General features: G+C 43.4%; 1 protein-coding gene and 1 long non-coding RNA gene across 4 annotated transcripts in view; one reads left to right on the top strand and one right to left on the bottom strand.

Annotated features, from left to right (window-relative positions):
* The window catches only part of NRG3 (neuregulin 3), a 593,829-nt gene that overhangs the window by 378,429 nt on the left and 194,398 nt on the right, over positions 1-21,002 (bottom strand). The window contains exon 1 of one of the 3 annotated variants that reach the window (XM_053388227.1): positions 14,066-14,222. The exons of the other annotated variants lie outside the window; for them this stretch is intronic. Within the exon in view, the coding sequence (XP_053244202.1) occupies positions 14,066-14,087 (22 nt within the window). The 5' untranslated portion in view covers positions 14,088-14,222. Of the gene's footprint in view, positions 1-14,065; positions 14,223-21,002 lie in introns of those variants that run through there. 3 annotated transcript variants of the gene reach the window in all.
* Positions 15,623-16,431, top strand: LOC128413811 (uncharacterized). Its single transcript, XR_008330473.1, has 2 exons — positions 15,623-15,666; positions 16,293-16,431. It is a non-coding gene; the product is annotated as an uncharacterized LOC128413811 (long non-coding RNA).

Below are 21,002 nucleotides of genomic sequence, written 5' to 3'. Positions count from 1 at the left end.
GGTCCAAAATTTCCCCCCTCTTCTCCTGCTTCCAAGGGGGGTTTAATAGTTTTAACCGATGGAGATTTAATCCTTTACAAAAGACTTTCCAAGGCTTTAACTTGCGACGTCTTTGCTTCAATCTATTTACAAAAGAGGAAGGCGGACTTCCTGTTTAAAACCTTCCCGTTTCGATGCCAAATTAATAAATTTAAAAATCCAATTTTCCGTTCTACTCACGGGTAGTTGTTTAAAGTCAAATTGTCCACAGGAAAAAGTCAGCGCTCTCCGGCAACAGCGATGCGGCTTCACTCCGTGAAAGAAGCAGTCAATTCGAAGCACCGCGCCACTCACCCCACTTCGCTCCGGATCCCCAAATTAGGGTTTCCCCACGAGTAGGGGAGGCGCAAAAGGTGCCAGCCGAATCCCAGGTTCACAAGCTTCTCCCGCCTGTGATTTCAGTGGGTCTCCGCCTTCGCCGTGGCGGTCAGACCCTGATTTCCACGGAGCAAATTCCTCCCGATCGGAGGAACTCCGCCATTGCCTGGAGGCGCCAACCCGGAAGTCCAATGGATGTCATCCTTCTCACCCCCCTTTGTCAGCTGTAGAAGTGACCTGCAAACCGGAACCCATTTCTCCTGGTTGTGAATTTGCATGGAATTACCAATCACATTTTAGCTTCCTTATACACTCCAAAAATAAATAATGTTGTAATCTGCACTGCATCCTTTGGCTACGGCAGGCTATAAATCTCAATTAATAATAGGTTGTGTTGTTTTCATTTTCCTCTTATTTTTTAAAGAAGCATTAAGATAAGAAATGACAGATACATCTTTTATTAGCACTAGTGTTGCATTAAGGTGTAATCAAAACCATTCATCTGCCTAAGCAACTATTATGTAACTTAAAAGGTTGGAAATGCCAACGTATATCTTTCCCCGAAAATTCAGTTCAAAGAAGAAATCTTATAAAATACTTTCTCAAGTTCTCTCATTTAACCGCCCCCCCTTTTGTTTTGAAGTATCAGAAAAGTAATACAATGCTTCTGGGATTTACTTTTTTGTATCTGATCACTTGCTTCAGAAAAGTTACATCATGCGCAGAAGTCAGAAGAGCAGAAATCTACCACAGCATTCTCTTGCTAAGAGCAAGCAACCACTCAGATGTCTCTGAAAGCTCTCAAGCAGCACATCTTCTGTTGTCTACCCCCAGTTTCTGATACTCACTTGTGTGCCCTCTGATCATGGAAGTTCCACTTAGGATCATAGCTAATAGCTTTAACAGGCCTGCCTTCCAGGAATTTCTCCAATCTTTTCCTTAAAACTATTTAATGTAGAGGCCACAATCACAACTTCTGGTAAGAAGTTCAGACTGTGAATCAATATTAAAAGGACAAGAAAAACCCTCATTTGCATGTAAGGCACAAGATTGTGCTATTCTGCTTCCTTTCCAATTGCATGCTTTTGTTAAGGGACACCACACACTATGTTTACACATGACATCATCATCATCATCATCATCAACAACAACAACATTCCCTCCATAATGTGCAGAATAGGAGTGGGGAATCTTTAGCCCCTGGTCATAATTAGGACCACCAGATCTCTCTGTTTGGCCCACAGGGTGCCATTTTGACCAAAGGGCCAGCTGCCACAAGGAGGCCATCTTGGGGAGCAACCTCATAAAAAATGTAAAATGTCCTTTTAGCAGAAAGGGAGTCTAAGAGGAAGGGCAGGAGGAATGGGAGCAGCACACTGCCTTGAAAAGGAGGTCCCAGGAAGTCATGGGAACAAGCAACAGGAACTGTTAGAACAGATGCAGCAGCAGGGGCTGTGGGGGTTAAGAATTTGGAAGGAAGGAGCAGAAACAGCAAGGGCTGTGAAGGGCACAGTGGGATAGGAATCGCTAGGCAGGACCTTGCATCTTGTGGCTCTCATGCGGAGGAGAGGGGATTAGGTTATAAAACCTCCCACAGAACAGTAGAATAATTGGCTCGTTTTTGTGGAAAACAACAATTACGAGGGAAAGGGAAATTATGTAGGGCATGAGGGACACAAGATGGTCTGAAACCCATATGCAAATTGCACTCCTTGGAGGTATCAATTTGCTTGTAGCTAGATATAGGCCTTCTAATGTTAAATTATGCATACAAGAGACTGATTTGCCACAGTGCTGCTTCACACAGAGAGCAGAAGACAAAATACAGATGCTTGCCTCCACAGCGTTTGGAAGCCACAGTATCTAATTCACAAAGCAAACAGCATTGTTCTATCTGCTTATGGTTTTCCAGATGCTCAGCCTGAGAGAGAGAAGCCACTAAACTAAAATTAGGATTACTAGGGAAATACTGGAGTATCTGAAACAGTTATTGGGGTTAATGGGTTTCTTAAGGAACATGATACCATGCACACATGGCTTACTAGGAAAAAGAGGAATATGTGTGGTCCTAATATTCATACCATGGGAAGAAATTAGATGAAATGCTGTTGAAGTTTAGTTAGGCAAAACAAAAGAAAAAGTTTCTCACTTCAGGAGAACTATTCTCCCCTCCCAGTTTCAGGATAAAATAATTGTTCCAGGACCGATAATTATGTTGGTTACAGAACTGCACCATCTGGAGAAGGCTCTCCACCAATAATATCATTTTAGCATCTCTGATTTGTCCCTGCCTACACCACACTTAAAACACTATCCACCACTTTCCCCTAGCCTGTTAAGGAAGGTAGAAATAAAATACATTAATAACATATAACTTGAGGTACCTCAAAATCCACACCTATTGGCCATGTCTCAGAGGCTCCTGCCCCTAACAATAGACCACAACACAAAACTCAGCACAGGATTGACTTTCACATGTGAGTAGCATGAAGTATTTTTCACTATGCCTTGAAATACTTCACCAGATAATATGACCTATGGCCATTGATCCTATGAAACACTTGCTCAGGAAGTGAGCCCCATTGAACACAACTGTCATGACTTCCAGGTGCAGGGAAATATCCATAGAACTGGGGTGTTTGAAGTCAGGGGCCTCACCTGTTCACAAAGCTCCCACAGTGGTACCTCGGGTTACAGACGCTTCAGGTTACAGATGCTTCAGGTTACAGACTCCGCTAACCCAGAAATATTACCTTGGGTTAAGAACTTTGCTTCAGGATGACAACAGAAATGGCAGCGGGAGGTCCCATTAGCTAAAGTGGTACCTCAGGTTAAGAACAGTTTCAGGTTAAGAACAGACCTCCAGAACGAATTAAGTTCTTAACCAGAGGTACCATTGTATTGCTAAAGTGGAGAAACGTCCTAAGAGGAAAGCACGCTTGGCAAATGAATACCATGATCAACTCCTGCCCGGAAAACAATGTCCCCACTGTGGAAGGAGGTGTAGATGCAGAATTGGCCTCCACAGTCACTTACGGACTCATTGTTAAAACTGTGTTTATTGCTATCCTTTCTCCTCTCAGTTTCCTCTTTTCCAGGCAAAACATACCCAGCTCCTTCAACTGTTCCTCATAAGGCTTGGAGGGGACCATGAGGACCTCACAATACATACATACATACATACATACATACATACATGAATAACATGATGCATGAGAGGTCAGGCATTGCAGAGGTGATGCAGTATCCCCATGGATACCCTGAGCTACTTTTCAAATGCCTGGCAGCCATTGTTATATCAGAAAGCATGTGATACACTTGCAGCTCCTGCAAATGTGTGATATTCAGCACACACTTTAATATGTGCAGATCCCCTTCAAAAGCATCACAGAAAATAAATGGCTGACTCTTAGTGAACATTAGGAGACTCTTCATTTCTGCACTATGTGAAATAGTTCCAACAAGCAAAACATGCAGCAACTGCAGCCAACAGTATTTTTCAGAATTTTCCCAGTACCTCGGCTTCTGGTAGAACACTCTTGACAGCCCCCTCCCTGCCTTTGCAGTCAATCCAGATGAACCAAAATAGTACCCATTAATAAAAAATAAGTTCCAAAGCCAATTAGCTCAAGTACTCTTTAGCAAAACTTTCCCAGGATTTGCATCTGGGAGAAAGAGAGTTCTTCGTGGGTACAGCTATACACATAAGAGTTCTCGACACACATTATAATGAATGTTCACAGACTGGGGCACAGCCTGTTGACACAATATTGCTCCCTCCCTCCATGCATATGATCTTTGTATTTGGCAGCCAACTCTATGCAACTGGTGAGACACAGCATCTGCTTACAGTGAACTATCTATGCCAAAAACAATTTTAAAAGATGCAGCTTTCTTGCACCCAGGAAATTTATGAGTTATGCAAACAATTGGGGGTGGGTAGACCAGTTGCTGAAAAGGATAAAAAATAAATAAATCCCCAGACTTATTTACTTACGTATGTATTTTAGCACGTTCTTCAGCATGTGATGCCAGGGTGGGTTTCAACATAATTAGAACAGCAACAATTGTAAAGCTATAAAGAGCAGACTAAAATACAACACTAAAATTGAGTCCTAGCTACACGAATCGCAGCAATGCCCAAGATTCCATAAACACTGAGGCAAACAGGTAGGTCTTTGCCTGGCACTAAGAGACCAAAAGCTTCAGTGCCAGATGTGCTTCCAAGTATCCTCTCCAACTGGATTCAGCTACAAATAGATAAAACATGCGTCCAAATATAAAATGTGTACATATTCATTTGCCCCGGCTAGAGCTTGGAAGGGAATGCTTGCTTCAACAGTGAAGCAGCTCAGAGTGGGAGCTTGTATAGGAGCTGGAAGCTCCACTCCTTCCTGGCTCTCAGGGAGGCCCTGAGGCAAGAAGGTTATTCCATGCACTTCCTTCTCTTCCCATGTTACCTCATGTGTTCTGCAGCTGAGGCCTTGAAACTCCTGCTTGGCTCACTCTCCCCTCTGTTCCTGTGGCCCTGGGGGACATGCAGAATGGTCTGAGAGCTATCCAGGCAGCTGGTGTGGGACCCCAAGTCCTGGGGCAGGGATGTCTGGTTGGAACAGTTCTTTGAGGTCACTGGCAGTGTGTAGATAACAACAACAACAACAATAATAATAATATCTGTATGCTGTCCATAAAGACAATCATTGTTGCCTGATAATCGTCTTCCAAAGCAACTACTCTATTCTGAACTTAAAAATGGAAAGCGCAATGCTGGTGGTCAACAAAAGAGATTTAAAGACTGTCTCAAGGCAAATCTAAAAAAATGTAGTATAAACACTGACAACTGGGAAACACTGGCCTGCAAGCACTCCAGTTGGAGAACAGCCTTTACCAAAGGTGTCATGGGCTTTGAAGACACTCAAACTCAGGACACAAGGGAGAAACGTGCTAAGAGGAAGGCACGCTTGGCAAATCCACACGTCCCCACTGTGGAAGCACGTGTGGATCCAGAATTGGCCTCCACAGTCACTTATGGACTCATTGTTAAAACCATGTTTGTGGAAGACAATCTTACTCGGCTACAAGGGATCACCAAAGAAGAAGAAAGACTATCCATAAATCTTAGGGTGCTTCACAACATAAAATTACAACATAAAAAAACAAATAAAAATCAGAACAAAACAAACTAATAATCCCCTCTTCCCAGGGTCAATAAGAATCCCTAAGAAGCTGGCAAGGCAGATCTTCGGGGTAGGGTGGGGTGGTTCCTACTTCCTCTGCTCCTCCTCCTAAGGAGGCTTCAGTTTCAAAGTTTGAGCATGTCTGTACCCTGAGGGTAAAACACTTGCCTACAGCTTAAATCATATCCTCTCCACACACAATAAATCTACTATGCACACAGCAAATTCAGGGCATATCAGAAGTGGTCCATCAACAAAGAGATCGGCTGGTTATTTTGCATACAGGCCTAAACAGATTGCTTTTTCAGACCCTTTTTGAATAAATAGAATGGGATAGCAACAGCACCCCCTAGATTTAGGGCTGATTCATGTATTGTACATTAGACATTCAGAGTCCAAGCTTTCACATCTCCTCAAACACTAATGTGGTGAAGTGGATTCACAGTGTAACCAGAGTCAGAGCAACGTGGAGTCCAGCCTCAATGGGGAGGTGAAGGTGAGCAGGATGAAATGAAGGATGACAGGCTGGGGTTATGTAGGGCTGTGTGAGCACAGCCTGACCCACAGATGGGACTCAGAACATGAGTGTGTCAATGGCCCCCATTGGATGTATTAAGTTCATTCTGAATTCAAAATAAACTGTACATCAGCAACTGGTATACTGGCATAAATGCATCCTGCTCAGGGGAATTATATGGGCATGGTTTCTGAATCTTTTCAGTCTGTAACAGTCATAACATTTTACACAGTAAAAGCAACTGTTAGCCTGTCCCCCCACATTCTATCTTTTTCTCATGATCTGAGGTGTCAAAGACAAATGGTTGCTGGATGTATTGCACCCAAGTCACTGCCACAGGCCTGTTTCTTCATGCTCAGCCCAGGTAGGAAAGATGGAACTAGAAGCCAAGGTCCTGAGCGGAGAAGGAATTTGTTGAACAGGGCTTTGGAAGGGAAGGGAGAAGAGGGCAATGCTGAATGGGGAAGCTGATTTGGAGGGGAGATATTAGGAGTTCAGGTTGCTTCAAGAGAAATGAAATGAAAGGTAAGAGGTTTGGAACCCTCCTCCTTGACTGTGAAATTTAATTGACAGCAGTCAGTAATACTTTTATGTAATCCATCATAACCCTGCTTAGTGCAATGGTAGATATGAGATTCAGCAAAAGATTTTAACATGTGTTTACATAATATTCCAGTTAATTATAATAAAAGATAAATAAGAATCAATGGACCATGAATAAAAAAGTCATCAAATACTAGAAAGATCCAGAGTTGAATTGAAACAAGAAAAATTGTTATAATCTGAAGTCTTAAATTTCTACTTTGGTTAATTTTGAAATGTATATATATATATATATATATATATATATATATATATATATATATGCAGGATTGATGTTTTGATATTAACATTCACCTGTTTTGATTGACATGAATGCAAAAGGTTTCCTAAATTCTATGACACATTGGCTGTCAAATTCTATCAACTGCTGAATGTCTGATGTTTTCAGCTATTGACATCAACTGGATACTAGCTGTCAAACAGTATCCAATGTTGCCACAGAAAGAAAAAAGGTGGATACCACATTAAAGGTGGATACCACATTCCTAATTCAATCTACTTTTAACCTCTGCAATCTAGTTTCAAGCAGCAAGGTCTAATTCACTATTGCACTGACCTTGGTGGTAAAGCAAGTGTCAGAGCAGGGAAAGAATGAATGCTCGTGAATAATATATGCAGCATTTGGGCTACCAGAAGGTTTTCCTTAATGTGGAAGTCATGTATGTGTCCCTATGTCATCCTTATTCTCCATCATCATGTATAATTCACTAAGCCACAAGCAAGAAGACACTTTCTGTTTGGGCTGGAACTAGCGCCTATCTCCTGAGCTCTTGATAGGAGCACACAACCTTATTTTTAAATGCACACCTCTTTTTTCTTCTGCAATGCCATTGTTATCAACAGGAAAAAGATACCTCGGGTTAAGAACTTAATTCGTTCCGGAGGTCCGTTCTTAACCTGAAACTGTTCTTAACCTGAAGCACCACTTTAGCTAATGGGGTCTCCCACTGCCACTGTGGCACCGGAGCACAATTTCTGTTCTCATCCTGAAGCAAAGTTCTTAACCCAAGGTACTATTTCTGGGTTAGAGGAGTCTGTAACCTGAAGCGTATGTAATCCAAGGTACCACTGTACTAGAAACTTGAGTCTACAGCAGATATAGGAATCCAGCTACACTTCTAGCTGGAAGGGTAGTAAATACATCCAGCAGAAGTGGTGGATGCAGCACCCTGGACAGCTTCAGCTGCAGTGGTAATACTTAAGACTGAGACCTTCCTCCTCAACTTCTGTTTCAAGAAGGTTTGGGTGCCATGGGCATCTGGCTCCAGATCCCTCTCACAAAAGTCTAGATCATGCATGAATAATCTTATCTCAGAACCAATGAACTCCACCCTACACCTTTGTTAGGAATAATGGTTTCAGCAGAAGACATAGCAGAAGAGATAAGCTCTTATTTACAAGTGCCAGGCAGACACCTAGCATTAAGTCCTTTCCAAATACAAGAACAGCAGTGCAGCATAGATGGTTTAAATACTATTTACAGTTTTAACTGCCTTCTCATCAAAGTGCAAGACTGTTCAGAGAGCATGTGAGCCCCTCAGTACGCCATAAATGGTGCTTCCAAACAGCATGCACGACTTTTCTCTGCTTCCGTGCCGAGGCATCTGAAACAGCCAGCTTGGAGTCAACAACATTTTATGCTGCCAGAAACATTTGTGTTACTGCCAATTAATCTGTGGTCGAGTAATTGGAGAGTGAATGGAGTGGATGTCAGTCTAGTTATAATGCTGTGCCTTTATATTTAATGAGTAATGAGACCTGTCATATCTACAACTACCAATAGGAGGGAGACAGCTGTGGTTATTAGCTACTTATGAGAATAAAGCATATTTACTAGTAAATCCTCACTTAAATCATTCCTGTTTCCAGAAATTACACTCTCCTTATTATTAACACAAATGACATGGAGGTCACATGAATGCTAAGGGTGTGTAAGGCCATCATCATTTTTCTCAGAAGGAATTTTGACAGTCCATCCAAGCTGAACACTGCTAGGGGCATATTTTCTCCCCACCACACTGTTCTAGATATGAGCAGTTCCCAATACTGTTTTCAAGCTTAGAGCAGCTGAAGAGATCAAACTGAGGTCTCCCCAACCAGTTAGCTATTTGCATGTGTGGGTGGTGCTATTTTTCTAGAAAAAGAGGTACCGGAACTCACCATGAGTGCCTCCCTTATTCTCTCATAATGGCAATGGCATCCACTTGGGAGGTGTTGGAACTGAGTCCCAGTGAGTTCTGGCTCAAAAAGAGTCCTGGTGCTAAGTACCCAAGCAGCGTGGGGACAAGTCAATGACCATGAGAGGCAAACACTACGCAAATTAGCTCTCACCCCATGTATAATTAAATCACAAGGGAAATGTGCTTTGTGTAGTGAATTGGGGGTCTGGCTTCTCCAAGTGAGCTTGATGGATATTTCTCAGGAGAACTCTAGTTCCTCGAGAGTGTGAGTCAGACCAGACTTTGGGTCCATGGCCTTCCCAATTTATCAGAAGCCATGGCTGGTGCTAGCAATTGGGAACGTTGAACAGTTGCTGAGATCCAGACCACTTTGGAGGTCAAACAGGCCAAGAGCCAGTACTGTTGCTTCTGGGACACTCTCTCAATTCCATGGTGACATGGCCAAATCAGAGGAAATGATTGCACAGCTTCTTCTGTCATAGCCCGCCCCCCTCTGAATAGTACTTCAAGACTGCAACAGAATGAGAGGGGCTCACTGACGTTATCCTGCCCAGCATATCACAAAACCTGGCACTGCAGATCCTGCTGAGCCTCACAACCCCAGCCTCTGTCGTAGCTCTTGCTTCAGCCATAGGAAACCATGTTGAATCATTCATATTGTCATGGCTTGGCTTTAAAAGGGTTAACCTAAGCCCTGCCCTTGTAAAGGCTGGAGTGTCAGCATTTTTTTCTGCCTTAGGCTACTGGAGCAGCTGAGCATCTGGAGATCTGAAAGCCCTTATCCCCCCCCCCATGTTGCCATTCTGCAGTTGGCTGGTGCCTGTGTTTTGTGTATGTGTATGCGGCTGACATGGATCATTACACACTGTAACCACTCCTTTGAAACCATTACAAGATCAATGCCGAGCTGGTTCAAGGATACTGCTAGGTGTTTTGATTGGGCAGAACCTTAGTGTGCTTTGCTAAATGAGGCACAACAGTATGGATTGAAATTGGGGAAGGTGGAATTAAAACTCACCAGGAGCAGTAATAAAACCTCTTGGGTTTTCCCACTCCTCGCCAGCCTTTATGATTATTATTTCTTTATAATGCTCTGAACATTTAAAAGATTTTTACAGGCTAGTCTGCCCTATGGTGCAGCAAATGTCTTGTTTAGTGGGCAAAGTTCCCAGACAAAAGCAAAAAAGATGCATTGGATATTCCTGCTCTTCCTGCTTGCACGGTAAAAATGTCATCCCTGTCTACTATTCAGCTTAGCAATTCAGACCCCATGGTACTGGCAGCAAGAAAGAGGCCTTTGAAATTACCTTTAATTATGACTGCTCAGGCAAATTGTAAGTTGGGAAACACAGAGACTAATTCTTCAAGTAACATTTAGAAAAGCAACACTACAATGTGGTCTAGAGGATAGAAACAGAGAATTTAAAGATCTGAGCTCAGTTGCTATGAGATCCAGTGGAACTGCTACGTAGCTTTGGTGAAACCATTGTGTTTCAATCTGAATTCTCAACATGCAAAATTGGCCTTATAACAATGGTAGGTGTGACAACTAAACATAGTTCGGGGGAAATTTAAATGTGAAAGTAATTGAACATGTTTCAGTTCATAGGGCTATAATTTTATGTGAACCACCAGGTAACCAGCTTCACTTTGTGGTGGTGAAACTCCTCCTCCCTCCTGGCAAATGTTCCACAGGTCAAGTCTAAAATGTTGGTGTAGTATCACTCAAGCACACTTAGATATCTGCCCAGCAATCCATCTACCCACCCACACATATCTTTTAACATCCTGTACATGTGTGTTTGTCATGAACCTATTGTGACTATTTCCTGGTTAATGCGAGGCAGGCAAGAGTTCAGACCTGACTCTCTACCCCAGCTAGGGCCATTTGCTCTCTTGCTCTGGTATAACAGAGTGATGCCCCCTCATTCAAAGGGCAGACCCCAGAGCAGGTCCAGGGACAGTTCTAAGGGCTAAGCCCCCAATTTTTTTAATGGAGCCATCACAAATAGCTTGGGACATGTATGTAGAGGAATGGCATTGCCCTTTGTCTTCCTGGCAACTGTCCTGGAAAGCAAAACAACAACAATTGTTGTTGTTGTTGTTTCCCTGATCAGTTGGTAAGGCTAAGTGCCAAGACACTCTGCTGATTTGTGTTTTTCTTGTGGCTCCCATCCAGTCCCATCCAGTCTTGTGGCTCCCAGTTCAGTCCCATCCAGTCCAACACCTCACATTTTGGACAATCACTTTGTGATTCTAGGTATGCAAGAACCCATGGGGAGAATCTCAATTATACATACACATTATACATACACACACACACACACACACACACACACACACACACACACCACAAACAATGTACAGGGATGAAACGTTTGGAATATAAAACGGGGAAAATAATCAATAGGAAATGAGGTCGAGCTCTGGAAAGGCTTGCCTTAGAAGAAATCACACAAAATAAATGCCTGCTTACATATCATCACCACTATCAGATTTTGTCTAAATTGCAAACATCAATATGGTTTGATGTAGTTAGTATTATTATTTGTTAAATTTCTATACCACCCTTTATTTGAGGGCAGCTAACAATATAAAAACACAAAAATACATACCATAATAGCAAACCAAAACAATAACTACCACCCCCTGCCACACATACACAGTTTTGAAGGTTATATATTCTTTAATTTGCCAAAGCCCTGGGAGATGAGGAAGATTTTTGCCTGGAGCCTAAAGATATATACTGAAGGCAACAGGGGAGCCTTCCTGGGGAGAGCATTCCAGAAATGGAGAGCCACTACAGAAAAGGCCCATTCTCATGGTGGTTTTAGATGCTGATTGTGGAGTCCAGGTCAGTTCACAGTCCTTGAGGTGTCGCGGTCCTGAGCTATTTAAGGCTTTATAGGTCAAAACCAGCACTTTGAATTGAGAAGGTCGGCGGTTCGAATCCCCGTGACGGGGTGAGCTCCCGTTGCTCGGTCCCTGCTCCTGCCAACCTAGCAGTTCGAAAGCACGTCAAGTGCAAGTAGATAAATAGGTACCGCTCTGGCGGGAAGGTAAACGGCGTTTCCGTGTGCTGCTCTGGTTCGTCAGAAGCGGCTTAGTCATGCTGGCCACATGACCCGGAAGCTGTACGCTGGCTCCCTCAGCCAATAAAGCGAGATGAGTGCTGCAACCGCAGAGTCAGTCACGAGTGGACCTAATGGTCAGGGGTCCCTTTACCTTTAGGTCAAAACCAGCACTTTGAATTGAGCTGCCAATGGAGTCGGGTCAGGGTTGGTGTTATATGCTCAAACTGTATTACACCATTGAGCAACTTGGCCGCTGAATTCTGCACCAGCTAAAGTTTCTGAACCATTTTCAAAGCTATGGGCTCTCATCCAGTTCATTACCAAGGCAAGACAACAGTTCCCCATATGATGCAGATGTAAAGGAGGAGAGCTGTGTGTCATCAGCATACGTATTGCTGACAACATATTCCCAAACTCCAGATGGCCCCACTCAGCAGTTTCATGCAGATGTTAAACAGCATGGGGGATAAAATGAGGCCCTGAGGAATCCCACACTGAAGGCTTCACAGGGCCAAAGAACACTCCCCAAGCATCATCCTCTGGAAACGACCATCCATGTAGGACCAGAACCACCACAAAGCAGTGCCACCCACCCCTAACTCGGACAGCTGCTCCAGTAGGATACCATGATCAATGGTATCAAAAGCCGCTGAGAGGTTGAGAATTAGCAAGGGCACATTTCCTCTGTCTCTCTCCCAACAGAGGTCATCATACACGTTGACCAAAGCAATTTTTGTGCCAAAACTGGGCCTAAACTCTGATGGAAATGGATCTATAAAATCAATTTCCTCTATGAGTGCCTGGATCTGGTCTACCTACTCAACAACCTTGCCCAAGAAGGGGAGATTGGCAACTGGCCAGTAGTTACTGAGATCTTTCGAATCCATGGAGAGTTTCTTGAGAAATGATTTTACCACTGCCTCCTTCAAGCAGGAGGGATGCGGGTGGTGCTGTGGGTTAAACCACAGACCCTAGGACTTGCCGATCAGAAGGTCAGCGGTTCAAATCCCCGCGACGGGGTGAGCTCACGTTGCTCGGTCCCTGCTCTTGCCAACCTAGCAGTTTGAAAGCACATCAAAGTGCAAATAGATAAATAGGTACCGCTCCGGCGGGAAGGTAAACGGCATTTCCGTGCGCTGCTCTGGTTCACCAGAAGCGGCTTAGTCATGCTGGCCACATGACCTGGAAGCTGTATGCCAGCTCCCTCAGCCAATAAAGCGAGATGAGCACCGCAACACCAGAGTGGGTCACGACTGGACCTAATGGTCAGGGGTCCATTTACCTTTACCTTCAAGCAGGCAAGGGCCATCCCCTCCCACAAGCAGGCATTAATCACCTCCCTGGCCCAGCCAGTTGTCCTTTCCCTGCTAGTTTTTTATCAGTCATATGGCAGGGCAAGATTTGGTTGATATGCTTGTTTCAAAGTATTTGCTATATTTAGCTCACACAAAGACAAAATTGGATTCTGAAAATTATTTCCCGCCGGCTCTGCCCAAATGTTTAATTCTATGAATTGTTTCAAATTTATGGTATGAGCGACCTTGAGCTACTATAGAAAAGCTACATAATAAAGATACCATGGTCAATTATCTCTCTCTGCTAAGTTCTCTCTATAAAAAAAGTACGAATCACTGTGAATCAAGTTCTTCCCTGTAGAATTTTAATCAGGAAGGATGACGTTCTGCACAAGCCTTGCGCCTCCACATGAAGCTGGGCCATAACTCTCACAGTCCTTGACCATTTGCCACATTGGCTGGGGCAAACGGAAGTCTGATGCTGACATCTGGAGGGCACTAGGCTGTTCTATACATTATGGCTGAGCTCACAGGTTGTTGCTCAACAGGAGATGGAGAAGGAAGCCCCCTCCTGCCTGTTTTAGGGTTCTTAGTGAAAGGCAGCAGGAATGGCTTAAGGCAGGGCCTCCCAACCTTGGGTCCCCAGCTGTTTTTGGACTACAACTCCCATCATCCCTAGCTAGTAGGACCAGTGGTCAGGGATGGTGTGAATTGTAGTCCAAAAACAGCTGGAGACCCAAAATTGGAAAACTCTGGCTTAAGGGACAGGCCTACGAATGTTTCACCTCACGTTATTGTTGTGGATGGTTAAAAAACAAGCAAACCAATCCTCCTGTCAGGCTGGGAATATGCTGTCACTCACCCAGTTTAGGATATTCCACCATTCTCCAGCAGAGTTTCTCTTCTTCCAGCAAAGGAAGCGCCTCATGTATATGTCAAACAAAGCTTCAGTAATAAAGGAAATTGTCACACAGTAACATGCCAGGAGAAACTAAAACACCAGCAGGCAAGGAGGACAGTTGGCCTCTCCAACTGAACTTCCCTGAACACCCAAAGGGAGGGGCCAATTCCGGAACACAACACAAAAGCCCCGCCCACCAAGATGACAGACATCCTGCTAATCAAATGATGCCCCAGGGTTCTGCTTCATTGTTTCATCTCACGCTCTTCAGAATGCAAGAACTTTGCAAAGAGCAATAGGCCTGCATCCTGCCATGCCGGAGCTGATTTTCAGGCACTCCTTAAGAATTCACGGAACTAGAAAAGAAGAACTTAAATATTGTATATACGTTGTTTATTATATGTTCTGTATAAGTTTTTGTATTGATATTGTTTGCTTGTTTTCATTTCATTTTTGTTTGTTTGTTTTGTTTGTTTTTGCTGTTCTTTACTATTTTTATGTTCAGTTGCTAAGCAGTTGGCTCCTTACCTCTCTCACCCTGACCTAGCCACTGTGTTCCATGCGACAGTCACCTCCAGACTGGATTATTGTAACTCACTCTACGTGGGGCTGCCCTTGAGACTGACCCAGAAACTCCAGTGGGTGCAGAATGCCGCGGCGAGACTCCTTACAGGGTCCTCACTGCGGGATCATATTCACCCAGTGCTATACCAGCTGCACTGGCTCCCAGTGGAGTACAGGATCAGGTTTAAGGTGCTGATTTTAACCTTTAAACCCCTATACGGTCTAGGACGCTCATACCTATGGGACTGCCTCTCCTGGTATGTCCCATGGAGGACCTTATGGTCTTCAGACAAAAACATCTTGGAGGTCCTGGGCTACAGGGAGGTTAGGCTGGCCTTAACCAGAGCCAGGGCTTTTTCAGCTGTGGCTCCAATCTGGTGGAACACTCTGTCACAAGAGACTAGGGCCCTGCAGGACTTGACATCTTTCCACAGGGCCTGCAAGACAGAGCTGTTCCACCAGGCCTTTGGTCGGGCACAGCCTGACCCCCTCCTTTGGCAATCCTCACAGAACTCTAGCCCAATGGTGTCTACTAATTTGATTTGAACTGATTTTTTAATGAACTGATTTTAGAATGTTGTATTATTTTACTGTTGTTAGCCGCTCTGAGCCCAGCTGGGGAGGGCGGGATATAAATAAAAATTTATTATTATTATTATTATTGTATGAATGTGTATGTTTGTGCTATTATATATAGAGAGAGAATTCATGGAACGTACAGTACAATGGTATATGCATGTCTGATTGGAAGGGGACACCTTTGTGTTTAATGGGTTCTACTCCCTGGTAAAGGGGTACAAGGCAGTGACCCAGGTTTAGGATTGTTGTTTGAGTTAGATCAGAGTTCTTGTACCTTTAGCAGCTCTCTCTCTCTCCAAGTAGGACCAGGTTGAAGAGAGGCAACAATGACTGTGCTCACTCCAAAGGCCCATGGGGCAGCCATTTTGTAAATCTCAGCACTCTCTCAAAATCCAAACTGTGCCCCGTGGCCCAAAAAGGTTGGTGACACCTGGCCCATGTTATGGTAGCACTTAGGGGCAACCCTGTCCTGGGGGGGGGGGTTAGTGAAGACGCACTCAACACCCCCCCACTCATGGAAGATACTATCAACAGATGACTATTCTGCAACATCATGGGTTTGGACTCCCAGGCACTGATCTGCTGCAGGGGGAGAGAAGAGGATGAGCCAGGGTACAGAAGTCTTGTGGTGTGCAAGGAGGTGACTAAAGACCCCCCCATTTAAATGCTGCTTATGGGCACCACTGCAATAATGCAAACTGGAGGAGGGGTAGCTGGACTATGCAGTCTCCCTTAAACTACCCAGCCAATTTTAAAGCTGAAAGTGCTGAATTCTCTCTCTCTCTCTCTCTCTCTCTCTCTCTCTCTCTCACACACACACACACACCTATTCCCCCTTTTACGGATATGCTGTTGTGCATACTGGGGCCATTGCGAAGGCAGCAATCGGAGCTGTAACTGTATTAAGGTATTGTACCGAGTAAATACAGATCACAATCAACTTGCAAACAGAATTTTAATTAAGTGCTGCCAGGAAACTGCAATAAACTCACCATACCTCATGTTTTATTATATTATTTCTATCTCTTTATCATTTGTGTGGCAGCAAAAGCAATGGAAGATGGGGTTTGGCAATGCAGAGAACAGCAGTGAAATGGATACAAAAATAATGGCGTAAATAATGCCACCATGGCTCCCGGGGAATAGGATAGTCTATAAATCTAAATAAAAGAATGAACAATATGGATGGCGATTAGAATCCAGTTTCTCCTACTTACTTTATATGCATTAAACAAGAAATGAGCTTGTGTAATCTCAGCCACGAATATGTAAAGAGAAAACACTCTCTCTCACTGTATATTATTTCAATACATTGATCATAATAGATATAGATATAGAAAACTTAAAACAAAGCAGTGATTGGGGGTGAGAGTAAGCATGTAAATGATACAATATTGTGGATTTACATAGGTGGTTACATGGGTAACAGGATCTCACCCAAACATCCTGATGAACAAGGTTTGTATAATCTTTCCCTGTCCTTTTAGTCTAGAACCAGAACAATTTCCATAATTCCAAGACACATGGCAAATGTACTGTACAAACTTGCCAGCAGGCATCTGTAAGAGGGTGGCAAGCTTGGGCGCTGTTTTGGCCACAGAACCAACAGAAGGACCATTGCCCTACAGCACCATGATGTTCATTCAGTTTGCATGCAGCACCCAAGGTTAGGTGCCCTGGAAGCAGGATGCCTTGTCTGAGGGCCCATAGTTCTGGAGTTCATTGGCAGTGTGTCAAACTGAGACCTCTCTGACATAACCTTAGCATAGAAAAACATTGCTGCATGCATCCTGCTCTAGTAACGTTAGAAAGTCTGTGTCAAATGTAAGAAGAAAGAAGTCCTTTACTGAAACAGGATTGCCATCTAACTGAGGAGAGACCAGCCTGAATGTTTGCTGTTTCATTTCTGGTTTTCGGAGCAGGAAAGCAAAGGGTGAGGTAGCACCTGCTTTTCTACCTTCCTTTTTTGGAAGGTGTATGATGAATAGACTCCTTTCCTTTATCACTCCTGTAACGCAGAAGGTAGGCAAAAGAAATGGCTCAGCAAATAGAGATGTGGGAGTTGCCTGGTATGCAACAAAAAAGCAAAGCTTCTACTGCTCAGAGGGGAGTCTGCACAAAGCTTAAGGGCCATTTTCATACATGCATGCTCATCACTTGATGTCAGCAACCTAAAGCGATGGTTTGCATGCGTGGAACAGCCTTCCCAGAACAACTGAGGCACAACATCAGGCAGAACTTTCTGATGGTAAGAGCTATTCAAGAGTGGAACAGACTCCCATGAGACTCTCCTTCCTTGGAGGCTTTCAAGCAGAGTTTGGATGACCACCTGTCATGTATGATCTAGTTGAGACTCTTTCATTGCAGGGGGTTAGAGTAGATGACCCTTGGGGTCCCTTCCAATTCTATGGTTCTATGGTTCTATGTTACGTCAACAGCCATGCTACAGAAGAGATACTGTCCTGGCCCAGCAGGTTTTGTTTACGTAGATTTCTTCTTGCTTCGGGCACTGAGACTCTGTGAAGCACAGCACTTGGAGGAGAGAAGCTTTCAGCGGCTCTGTTGGGAAGCTTCTTTAATGCAGCTCTTAAGCACTAAATCAGACAGATCATCCACCAGAGTTTCCCTTGCCAGCTAGGAAGATAGATTATTATAAGGAATTTAAACAAACAATTCCCATTGTCCATCTGGCACAGATCTTGAGAGCCCTACCTTGGAGCTGATTCATATCAACTTCTCAGCATTAATAACTTGGAAATCTCTCATCTTATACAACCTCTTTGAAGTGAATTATTATTCATTTATTCTCTTTTCTGCCAAGCTCTCTGGCTGAGAAATACAGGATTGGCTGAGACAGAAGGAGGAAGGGCCCCCTACTTGTTCTTATTTTGCTCCCTATGTTTAGCCCAAAACCACATTGCAACTGAAATGGAGGATAATAGCACTGCGAAGTTTAAACTTCCCTTAAAATAGCTGTTTATAAATGAAAGAATGATTTCAGTTGCTGCTAGAAATTCTACACTCTTATCTGTCACAAATGCTTGAGCACAAATTTAGGATGATTGGTTACAATTTAGGGGGGTGTCATGCAAGTCCATCAGAAGGGTAGTCTCCAGCATCCTCGTTTTTTACTGTATAGTTCACAAGACTGCAGATGATACTTTCATTAGTTTATATTAAAAATGAAGGTATTTAATAGACTATATTTAATATGCTACCAAGGCAACATGGGTTCTTAACAGCTAGCAATAATATAAAAAAACAAAACTTTTGTAAATATTTAAACCCACACAGTTCATCAGCCAACCAATATGACCCAACCAAAGCCAGTAACAGCCACCAGACTCTCAGAAAGAACAAAAGAACATCTGTTATCTAAAAGACATCAGCAGCTGACCTCCCTAAGCAGAGATCTCCTTAAAGAGAGTCCTATCCATGCCCCCTGCCTTGTGATCATATGAACTGTCCTAAGGGTAAGGGAGAATAATACATGCTTTTACTGTGACCATCAACCACCTATAAAACACTGATGTGAATGAGGATGGTGAAATGAACGGAAGGGCTCAGGAGCTCATGGCCAGTGACACACCTTCACAGGAGAATATGGTGTGTGCATGTTGCTGTATCCTGAAGAGAGACATCAACATTTCATATAAGCAGTTTTTTATTTGCTCCGTTTAAAGCAGGCATAGGCAAACTCGGCCCTCCAGATGTTTTGGGACTACAACTTCCACCTTCCCTGACCACTGGTCCAATTAGCTAGGGATGATGGGAGTTGTAGTCCCAAAACATCTGGAGGGCCAAGTTTGCCTATGCCTGCTTTAAAGATTTGCAAAAATTGTCATATTTGCCTGAGAAGGGACTCGGGGGATAAATCCAGCCTCATAAAGCAAGAATGCTTAGCTCTAGTTAATGCATCAAGGGGTTAAGACCGCAGAATAAGCTGTTTTGCCAGACATACTGAGGTGACAATCCCTCATATGGGGAGCAAGGGTTAGTAAAGAGCTCTTTTTAAACTCTCTTCTACCACATGAATCTGACCAGAAAGGATGTCTGGGCTGATTGCTCCAAGCCCAGACAGCATGTTTTTAAACATTTTGCTCAATTCTGAAACTAAGTTTTACTACCGACAAAATTCAGGAAGCCAGGGACTGAATCAATGCAGAATCTGAGTGAATCTCACTTCTTTTCATCAGGACCCAGCACCAGTCATTGGCTAGGAGACCATGACTTCACTTGGCTTATCAATAAATATTGTTAATGCCAACAAAGGTAGCTCGAATGTTGAAAACATGACTAACCAATGTGGTGCTCTCCAAATGTTGGGCTACAACTCCTATCACCCCTGAACATTAGCCATGCTGGCTGGAGCTGTTGTCAAACAATATCTGGAGGGTACCACACTGAGTACCCCCACCACCACGTAAAACACATCCCAGAACACAGGGCCTCCTCCTAGTAAAGATCCCAGGGACAAGTGCATTTTGGCTTCCTTAGCTTGTATAACCTTATTAGTAAGATGAATGCCAGTTGCTAACACCCCCCCCCCAAATATGGTCTGCATTCTATTACAAAAAGTAATTAAGATTTCCCTCAAGTCACAAGCAGAACAGAAATGTGGTCAGGCAGATTAGAATCGTCCATGGATGCTCAATAGGCATTATGCATTACCATCTCTCACAGTGCCTCTGATTTACAGTGAGTGGTGGACAGCTTTTTGCAATTGTGATGAATAAATTGCTAAATCTCTGACCCAGATCACACAATCCTGTTCTCATCACTGGCCTTTTGCTAACTGGAGAAGCTACCACCCAGCTCACCCCAATTGATGGGGATAATGCGCACACCACAGCAGCAAGCAGCAACAGCAGCAGCATCTCCTTATGTAACTAAACAATCATCTGTTCTGAGAGGTATTAATAAAGGCCAATGGCCAGAGTTAAGCATCTAGCATGTAATTAGAGCATTTAATTAGATGAAAAAAGAAAGTCAGCAGTAGCCAACTTGAGCACAGTAAGAGAAGCTAATACCAGACTACCAAATGAAAGATAAATCACATATATAGTTAAACAGTGGGAGGGTTGCTAGAATACTTTAAAAAAAAAAAATAAACACAAGAAAAAGAAAATACTATGTCCTGTAAAAAGGGGCAGGACACAAAAAATAAAGCAAGTTACGAACCCTTTGCAAAAATATTTCTCCAGTGGTTTGTTCACATGGATATGGGCATTTCTTAACTTCATTTGATTATTCGGTAGCCCACAGGATTCCACGGAAAACCACAAGGTGAAATGATACAGTGTTTAGTTGTGGTGATTCCTTCATAAACGCAAGCTGTTGTTCATTTACAGACCTCTATCATTTCACATAGCACTTTGCAGAGCAACATAGTAAAGAAGGAAGGCCCCTGCCCCAAGGAGCTTACAATCTGCATGTTGACAAAAACAACAACAAAGGAATGGCAGAGGCAACAGTAAAACTGGGCAAATATGAGCAAATGCAGTCATATGCTCAGCTGGAGAGGAAGACTATATAAGGGGTTAAACTACTGCATCATGGAAGAAGTGGGTCTTGAGGAGAGATTTGAAAGGAAATACAAAGAAGTGATATCAGGTTAGCCATTATGGAAGACATTGCTGTAGAGAACAGTGTACGGCAGTAACTGCAGTCTACAGCATTTACCTTCAGATCTTATCCAAGAAGGTAAGATTACATTGAGAACAATTATTAATCCCAGGGAAATAACTCACACCCC

Source organism: Podarcis raffonei, chromosome 5 (assembly GCF_027172205.1).
Source record: "Podarcis raffonei isolate rPodRaf1 chromosome 5, rPodRaf1.pri, whole genome shotgun sequence".
In the NCBI taxonomy this organism is placed as follows: Eukaryota; Metazoa; Chordata; class Lepidosauria; order Squamata; family Lacertidae; genus Podarcis; species Podarcis raffonei.
This window is presented reverse-complemented; position numbering and strand designations above follow the sequence as displayed.